Source organism: Arachis ipaensis, chromosome B08 (genome assembly GCF_000816755.2).
Source record: "Arachis ipaensis cultivar K30076 chromosome B08, Araip1.1, whole genome shotgun sequence".
Taxonomy (NCBI): domain Eukaryota; kingdom Viridiplantae; phylum Streptophyta; class Magnoliopsida; order Fabales; family Fabaceae; genus Arachis; species Arachis ipaensis.
The window spans coordinates 119,065,855-119,075,180 of NC_029792.2; the positions used below are offsets into that span (position 1 = coordinate 119,065,855).

Below are 9,326 nucleotides of genomic sequence, written 5' to 3' on the forward strand. Positions count from 1 at the left end.
ATCTAACATTTTGAAGAAACAATTATTCGTTGTATTACTGCCATTGAAAATGTCATGAATCAAATTAACAAATATACATGTAAGGATGAACATATTTATAATTTTATGTATTTTTGTGCAGAGTTTGCTAGCTCTAATAAGCTCAAACAGGCATTCAAAAGAGACAACAAAGAAGGAAATTGCAGTGGAAGATGCATCTAAAATACATGAAGCCATTAGGAAAAGGAGATTAGATGATGATAGCTTTCTTTGGATACTTTCCACCAGATCCATTTCACAGCTCCGGGAAACTTTTGCAACTTACCAACAACTCTTTCACCACTCATTGGAGCAGGTTCATTATTATTTTTTTATTCTTATTATTATTATTATTATCATTCAGTATGCAAATGCAATAAACAAAAGAAAATTAAATATGAGAAAATATAAAAAGTGAAAATTATTTATTTTTTATTTTTTTAATTAGCTACTATTAGTCAACTTTTTTCTATACTAAAATTATTTTTTTAACACTAATTTTTTGGAGGGTTTAGAATATAAGATTTAAGATTTATCGTTTCGAATTTAGAATTTATGAGTTATGGTTTAAAGTTTAGGATTTAGGATTTAAAGTGGCCAGCAATAACAATGACTAGCCGGCAGAGAGTGCGTGAAATTGAGTTGTTGAAAGAAAGAAGACGAGAGAGATTAAAAAAAAGTAAATATAATTTAAAAAAAATTAATATCAACCAAAAGATAGTTAGTTATGTAATTAAATTGAGTAGATATTTATCCATGTTGGTATTTATAAAAGCACATTACTTATTAGATGCACGTTTGATTTTTTTTTTCTTTGTTTGTAGGACATAGCAAATTGTGGCGAGGATGATTTAGAAAATCTGTTAATTGCAGCAATACGGTGCACATGCAATCCTGAAAAACATTTTGCAAAGGTGAGTGCTTTGTAATAATATTTATTGTTAAGAATAATAAATTAAAAAGAATCCTTAACAGGTTATAAGAGAATCTATGATTGGGATTGGAACCGATGAAGAATCGCTGAACAGAGCAATTGTGAGTAGAGCAGAAGTTGACATGTTGAAAATAGAAATTGAATATGCTGCCATGTTTGACTCCAACCTTGTAAAAGATGTCTGTGGAGATACCTCAGGAAGCTATCAAAATTTCTTGATGACTTTGATGGGGAAAGATCCTCTTGAATAATCTTCATGGATAATGTATCATGCTGTTCAAGATTCAATTTTTTTGTAGATTGCACAATGAATAATAATAAAATACTTATTCAATATAACTATATAAGTAAGAACATTTTAATTAAATATTTTTTAAAGTTGTACCGACTTATTTGAGACGAAATTGTGATATCTCGGGATCTGTCACGATGATAATGTTGTGAATGTGGCTGTTCGATTTGGGGTTAATTAATGAAACTCAAGTTAAAAAAATTCTCGCAAAACATAAGATCTTAATGATTAAAATATAGAGATCTAATTATAAATTTAGTAAACCTATAACTACTAATAAAATAATTAAACTTTAATGAAATTCATAGTATTACCCTCAAATTTGAATAGCTTGAACAATTGTGTTGAAAAGCATTTGATTCTCAACCTGAAAGCATAGGGAATATTCCCTTTGAAGTCCATTTTGTTTAGTTTGTTCTTCCCATGTTTTGCTTGAAACGCAAGCTTAATTAAAAAATAAATAAAATTTCTCATAAAAATTTGCACTCCACTTTTAATCCCAAAACGAGAACCAAACTTTTAATAAGGGATGCAGATTTGGTAAATATATGGGACCATACTAAGTGAAAGAGAAGTATTGTCAATTTGTCATATCCCATCACGAGAATAATTCTTGATAACTAGGTTAAATCAATTAGTTTCAAAGTAATTAGAGTCGGATAAATTAATTGAGATTTTAGATCAACTCCAACAGTTCAAAAATTTTAAACCTCATTTACTATGTGTCAGTAAAAAGTGAGAATCTACTATTGGAGCAAATAAAAAATGAATTTTTTCACAAACTCTATATATACCACTTAGATACACTTCTATTCTCACACTCTCTACTACTCTTCTTCATCTTCTTCCAAGTTTACAAAATCAAAGTTCTACTACTATTAGTTTTTGTTCGAAAAAATAGATCCAAACCAACTCAACTCTTTCTTCAATTACTTACAAAACTTTTCTCAAATTCCAAATACCCAACAATCTCAAACCTCAAACACTCAAGTTCCAAATCAAAACTTCACACTACCAAATACATTTCAAAATCCAAATCCACAAAATCTTTCTAATTTCAATTTTCAAGCTCCTTATAATAATCAGTTTCCTATATTCCAACCGCAAAATCAAAATTCACAAACATCCCATTTTCCATTTTCATCCATATTTAACCCCTCTATCGGAAATGTTACTCCAACTTCCTTACCGTTTCCAACTCAATTCAGTGCATCAAGACGTAACTTATCTGGTGTTGGTGACTCTTCTAACCCATCCTCTCAGACTCCTATACAATCTAGTCCAAATTCGCAATATTTCGATTTTACCAACCCTCGTGGATTAGATGCTATCGACCTCAATGATGATGATATTGAAGATCGGAGAAGATAGTATTCAACACTGCCATTGGGAAGAGGATGAGATGTTGATCAGTGCGTGGTTAAATGTTTCAACTGACCCTGTAGTTGGTACCGATCAAAAGGGGGAAACATTTTGGAGTCGAATTCATAGCTACTGTGTAGAATTTTGTTCCGACATGACAAGGGGGGTAGTTGCATGTAAGAAACGATGGTATAAGATTAACAAGGCTGTTGCACAATTTGCTGGTTGCTACGATCAAGCTAGTCGAAACATAAGGAGTGGTTCAAACGCTGATGACATAAAGGAGTTGGCTTATAAACTTTATTCCACAAATTATGGTAAAAAATTTACTTTTGAGAGGCATTGGAACATGCTTCGGTTGGAGCAAAAATGGAGAAGCCAACTACCTACACAGAGTGGCGGCTCAAAGAGAACCAAGGTTAGTGCAACTAGAGCATACTCATCCTCATCAAACCCAGAAACACCGTTGGCTGACGAACCCATTGTGGACTCTCCCGTTCGCCCACAAGGATCGAAGAAGAGCAAGCGAAAAGGTAAGGAAAAAGCATAGATGTCTGAAGATTTTAGCGAAAGAAAATCATCGGTTGTCAAAAAATTATCTATCATGGAAGATATTAAGAATGTTAGAGAAAAGGAACTAATGGATAGGGAAAAAGAAAGAGAAGAGAAGAAGGAACATAGAGCAAAGATTATGGCAATCAAAGAGAAGGAGTTACAAATTTAAGCGGCAATGAAAGAATAAGAATTACAAGCTCAAGCAGCAATGAAAGAAAAAGAATTACAAACTCAGAGGTATATTAAAGAAATGGAGATAAAAGTAAAAGAAAGGGAAATGGAAAGGATGGCCAAGGAAAGGGAAAGGGAGATGGATATGCAAATACTTAATGCTGACACGTCTACAATGAGTGAAAAACGACGAGCTCTTCATGAGATTGCATGTGAGAAAATAATCGCCAAGTGGTTTACTTAATGATTCCTTGTATTCGTAGAGTAATGTAGTATGTTCTTATTTTTATTGCGTATTACTGGTTTATGATGTAGTTTGTTTTATTTACTTCTGATGTAAGTTTTTAAATTAGTCAATATTATTGTGCCCTTATTGTTCATGAAAGTGACCGTTGCAAAACTAGCCGTTAAGTAGCCGTTGCAAAACTAGCCGTTAACTAGCCGTTAACTAGCCGTTGTAAAACTAGCCGTTAACTAACCGTTAAGGTACTTATTGCAGACACACTTATAAATATCAACTATCAATGACTCTGCAACTCCACTTCAACTCTTGTTTCTTACCTCGAAAGAGAACTAAAAATTACATTTCTAAATATGGCTAGAAATTTTGATGATATGTTTAATGAGGCTTTGTATGGCAAAAGAAGACGGCAAGATAACACAGTCATAGATAATTGGATCGATGAGTGTTTACTCCAAGATTCAGAAGAAGAAGATATCGATAGAAGCTCTATCCCAATTACTCGTAGATGGATCAACAGAGATCGAGAAGCAGGACATGATCGCCTTTTTCAGGATTACTTTGCAGATGAACCGGTGTATAATGCTGACATTTTTTGACGGAGATTTCGAATGAGAAGACATGTGTTCATTTGGATAGTAGACGCTCTCTCAAACGTCGATCCGTATTTCCAACAGAGGGTTGATGCAACTGGAAGAAGAGGCTTGTCGCCACTCCAGAAATGTACCGCTGCGATACGGATGTTAGCATATCGCGTAGGAGCTGATGTTGTTGATGATTATGTGCGCATAGGCAAGAGCACTATAATTGAATACTTGAAAAAATTTGTTGAAGGTGTCATTTCGGTGTTCGAGGATGAATACTTGCGAAAACCCAAACCAAATGACGTACAACGCCTGCTACAAATGGCGGAGGGTCGTGGCTTCGCTGGCATGTTGGGTAGCATTGACTGCATGCATTGGCAATGGAAAAAATTGTCCAAAGGCGTGGAAAGGTATGTACATGAGTGGTTATCGTGGGGTTGCAACCATAGTACTTGAGGTTGTAGCATCTTCAGACCTTTGGATATGGCATGCGTTCTTTGGAGTTTCTGGTTCAAATAACGATATCAACGTGTTAGATCGTTCTCCAGTGTTCGATGATATTCTAAACGATCGTGCTCCGGAGGTAAATTATACTATTAATAGTAATAATTATACTATGGGATACTATTTAGCAGATGGTATTTATCCTGAATGGCCACATTTGTCAAATCAATCTCAAAGCCACAAGGGGAGAAATGCAAGTTATTTGCACAATACCAAGAAGGGCAAAGAAAAGATGTGGAGCGAGCATTCGGAGTGTTGCAAGCACGCTTTGCAATTATACGTGGTCCAGCTCGTTTTTGGGAAAAGAAGAAGCTTGCCAACATAATGAGAGCTTGTATTATATTGCATAATATGATTGTTGAGGATGAAAGAGACACTTATGCAGGAAATTTTGCTCAAGGCTTAGAGTATGATGATGTCGAAAATGGCTTATCACAACCTCAGCTGGGAGAAGAAGCTTTCGCACCATACCATCAATTTCTCCAAAGAAATGCCTAACTTCGAAATAGGCAGCAGCATAGACAATTGAAAGAGGACTTGATTGAACACATATGGCAATTTCACAATGCTTGTCGTCAACTATAAAGCTTAATTATGTTTTTCTTTGTATTAAGTAATTTTACAAATTAGTGTAACCCCGAATTATATATTATATATTATTATTATATATGAATTTATTTAATATTAATATCTTTTAATAGTGAATTATTTTTAAATTTAATAAATTTAAATTATATTATTGAAAAAAAATTAATTATATTAATTTCAAGTATTTTAATTAATTAATTAATTAAGTGGGACCATAACAGGGACTAAAGTTAGTTCCTCCTAATGGAGAAGAGAGAGATGTTTTGAGTTTTTATTTACTGTTTATGACGCAAAAGCTGATGTGGAGTTACTTTTTATGACAGGTGGGCCATAAACAGGAACTGGGATGAGTTCCCTGCTGGAGATGGTCTTAGACATATTCGATTTTACTGTTTGTTAACCAACTTTATTATTATCTATATAAAGGGATCATTTTAATTAGTATGTGTAAGACCCAAAACTTTTGAAAGCCTTATTATGAGCTAATCTCAATTTATTTATTCATTAAAGATTTTAATTTTAGAAATTATTTAATTAAAACTAATTAAATCAAAAAAAAAAAAGAAAAAAAAAAGAGAGAAAAAGAGAGAAGAGGGAGATCGGAGGAAAGGGGAGAGCCGAGAGGAGAAGAGGGGAAGGAGGCGCACCGGCATTGCTGGGCCTCGCCGCCGCCATCGCGTCCTCACCGAGCCTTGGAGGAAGACCGCACCACCACATGCAGTCATCACCGCCCGCTGCGTCGCTGCTTTGCCGCCGTTCACGCTTCTGTCGCTGTCAGAATCGCACGCCACCGCTGGAAGCATCTTCATCGTCGCCGTTAATGGAGGTCGGTAAACGGTGGGAAGACGCACGAGGAAGGAGAAGCCTTCGCCGTCGTGCCTTGTGCTGCCAGCTTCGTCGCACCTCGTCGTCATCATAGCTGCCGGACCTCCGTGTCGCACCGGCGTCGCGAGTTGCTATCGAACCATCACAAGCAGAACCCGTTGCGCGAAATTGCGCCGCCACATGCTGTTACCGTCGCCGAGCTCCCATGGCTGCCGCCGGCAAGATTCGAAGAGAGAGAAGCTCGAGGAGAGAGAGATTGACGGAGGGGTTACTGTTCATGCGGCCGTGCCTCCACTGCCTTTCACCGCCACATATCCGCCATCGTCCGCCGCGCCGCACCACGCCACGTCGTTGTCGGAAACTGTCACTGAAGTCCCTTTTCCCTTGGTAAGCGTTATCGTCTCTAAAACCTTTGAAATCAGTTTTCCGTCATAGCCTATTATAGGAACTGTGATGATGGTAACGTAGGGCGGAGTTGTGGTTCTCGCATGCTGAGTTTAGTAGTCGTGCATGCGAAATATCGCCAACGGAGTCACCGCCGTTCAGTTTTCTCGGCTATTCGTAAGTTCGGTAAGCTGCTCCCTGTTCCGAATTCTCTCAGTCGCTGCTCTATTATATGTTTCTAAGTCCTTGCAACATTAATTCTTTAGGTTTGAGTTTCGGTCCTTATGTGCCGTGATTAGAGTTGCCGTAATTGCGGCTGCCGCGAATTTCGGGCTGAGAGAAAAAAGTTCAATTGACGCGTTTGGCTTTCGGGTTTCGACTTTTCAAGGTAGGGGCGTTTTCATTAAACTCATTTTTATTTTAAGAATTGTTATAAATTGATATTTAAGCAAATAAATATTTTTGGTGATTATGGAGTCTTATGAATTGAACTGATTTGCCTTGAATGAATGTGATTGCTTACTTGACTGTGGCTTTCTGAATATTGAGATAGTGAGTGAAAGATTAATTTGAAAATCTGGTTTAAATGTTTATCAAGTATAATTTGAGAATTGAAAAATGATTTGATGTTAGAATTAATTTGTGTTCGGAAAACGGCTTGAGATTTGTGAATGACTCGGATTTGAAACCGTTGGAAAAGGCTTGAGTAAATGTTAGTTGGCTTTATTGAAAATGAATTGAGATCTGGAAAGGATTATAATATTGGAAATGAGCTTGATTTGTTGAAAAATGAGTTTAAATTGAAAATGGTCTGAGATATTGAAATTGAATTAAAAGGAGTTTGAGAAATGATTTTGTTGAGACCCAAAAAGGGTGGCAGAATATGAGTTTTAGAGGAGATACTGCCGAAATTTTATAGAATTAGAAGTTTTATTTGAAGTAGTTATTTTAAAAGGGTTTAATTTTAAGCATTATATGGTTTAAGATTACTTTATTTATCAAAAGAAGAGTTATGTTTTGAATTGGGAATTGTTAGTGAACGGAACGGAAAGAAGGATGATGAGGATTTATTTTGAAATATGATTTTGAATGAATTTGGAAATGAGTTATGGATTGATGAATGATGATGATGTTGAAATATCGATTGAGAATGTTGAGATATGAACTTTGAATTATTCATATGGCTCATGAATTTGAATTATCTGAGATACGAGGTTTCTTGGATAAAGTACCATGGCTTGCCACCACGTGTACCAGGTTGAAAACTCGATACTCTGTTGACCCTACGACGTAAGTGTGATCGAGCACTATATAAATTTCCGGGAACGTAACCCCCATTGAGCAATATTGATTATTTGAGAAAAAGTTATGCATAGACTCTTGGGGATGCACGTTGGGGGACAGTCTAAGTATTTTCAGATCTGTCGAGTTGGCTGGATAACCGACAGATGAGCCTCATCAGCCATAGGACAGGCATGCATCATATGCATTTGTATGCTTTGCTTGGGTATGAACTTATTTTGGTTTGCCTAATTGTTAAACTTCTCTTAACTGCTACCTGAACTATTTACTGTAACTGCTACCTAAACTTGTGCTTTCCTTGTCTGTCTTGCCTGTGTTTGTCCTAGTGTGCTACATCTGAGAATGAACTTCGTTGTTGAATTGATGACTGTGTTGATTAATTGCGTGGTTGGTTTATGATTACGATTTGATTTTCTTATAAGAAAAGAAAGGTTTTGGATTTCCGAAAGATTATACATTGTTTCTTTGAAAAGGTTTTGAACGATTAGCTATTGATTTTTAAAAGGATTCATAAAACAATGATAATCACTGAGCTTGAAAACAGTTTTCTTATTAAATATCTTCTTATGACAATTCTGAAACTCCATGGTGAGACCGTGTGGTTAGGTTCTCACCCCCTACAGCTTTACTTTTTCAGGAATCAGATAAAAGAGCATTATGAAGAGTTATACTGCGTTTTGGTTTATATGATATGGTATTAATTAGATAATTTTTCTTCCCTCGTCTTTGTTATTACAATCTTGTAAGAGGGATAGGAGTTGTTTGTTTTATATGTATATTACATTATAAGCTATTATGTACGAAGTCTTGTATATGAATCTATGCCTGTTTGTTTTTTTTAAGATAAAGTATTTATTTCCGGTTTTCAAAGAATTCAGCGATACGGTATCGAGTCAAAGACTCCTATTTTAATATTAAGTATATAAAGTAGTCGTAATACTTCTTACTATCAGAGTAGCGCAGGCGGAAGCGTGACATTCTAGTAGTGAGGGTGTTATAGTATGACTATGTTATAGTGACTATAATTTTAATAATACTTACATAATTACTATAGTCACCGCAAAATATTCATATTAAAATTCACCGTATAAAAATTAAACAATACTAGCAACATTTATCTAGTAATACGTTATTTTATTTTCTCTTAATAATAACAGATAATCATAGAAGCAATAGGTAAAGCATCATGCTTTGAAAGATCAATAACAAACCAAAGGAATATTTTTTTCCCTTTAATTCTTTTTTTTTTGGGAAGGGGGGAGATACAAATTATTTAAGAAGATAATACAAAATCAAATCTCAAATTTCGTCTTTCAAATGACAACCGAGGTCTCTTTTGTAATTGAATTTCTTCAATTAATTAATTAGATCCTCTTGCAATTAAGTTTAGCAAGAAATCCTTATAGTTCCCTTTAGCAGTCTCTTGTATTTTGTGTGGTAAAGTAACTCCATAAAGGTTATTGTAATCGGCCATTATCTCTTTAATATCAATGTCAGCTCGAGTAACAATCACACGACCAAGTGCTTTTTTAGTGTTCTTATCAACATCAATTTTCAATGCTGAAT

At 35.3% G+C, this 9,326-nt stretch overlaps 3 protein-coding genes and 1 pseudogene across 4 annotated transcripts in view; 3 read left to right on the top strand and 1 right to left on the bottom strand.

Annotated features, from left to right (window-relative positions):
- LOC107611543 (annexin D3-like) overlaps nucleotides 1-1,250 on the top strand; it is a 1,623-nt gene extending 373 nt beyond the window's left edge. Inside the window, exons 2-4 of the mRNA XM_021108963.1 lie at nucleotides 122-334; nucleotides 843-932; nucleotides 994-1,250. Of these exons, the coding sequence (XP_020964622.1) occupies nucleotides 122-334; nucleotides 843-932; nucleotides 994-1,203 (513 nt within the window). The 3' untranslated portion in view covers nucleotides 1,204-1,250. The remainder of the gene's footprint in view (nucleotides 1-121; nucleotides 335-842; nucleotides 933-993) is intronic.
- On the top strand, nucleotides 2,590-3,156 carry LOC107611540 (glutathione S-transferase T3-like). Its single transcript, XM_016313454.1, has one exon. The coding sequence runs from the start codon at nucleotides 2,590-2,592 to the stop codon at nucleotides 3,154-3,156; it is 567 nt and encodes a 188-aa protein (XP_016168940.1).
- Nucleotides 3,196-5,282, top strand: LOC107611539 (annotated as a pseudogene).
- The window catches only part of LOC107612022 (annexin D4), a 6,996-nt gene continuing 6,666 nt past the window's right edge, over nucleotides 8,997-9,326 (bottom strand). For both annotated transcript variants that reach the window (XM_021109854.1, XM_016313866.2), the window contains exon 6: nucleotides 8,997-9,326. This exon is cut by the window's right edge. In XM_021109854.1, coding sequence (XP_020965513.1) covers nucleotides 9,121-9,326 — 206 coding nt within the window. In that variant the 3' untranslated portion in view covers nucleotides 8,997-9,120.

What these genes read in the sequence shown, in the direction of transcription:
- LOC107611540 (XM_016313454.1), top strand. Translation starts at nt 2,590, where the DNA reads ATGATATTGAAGATCGGAGAAGATAGTATTCAACACTGCCATTGGGAA.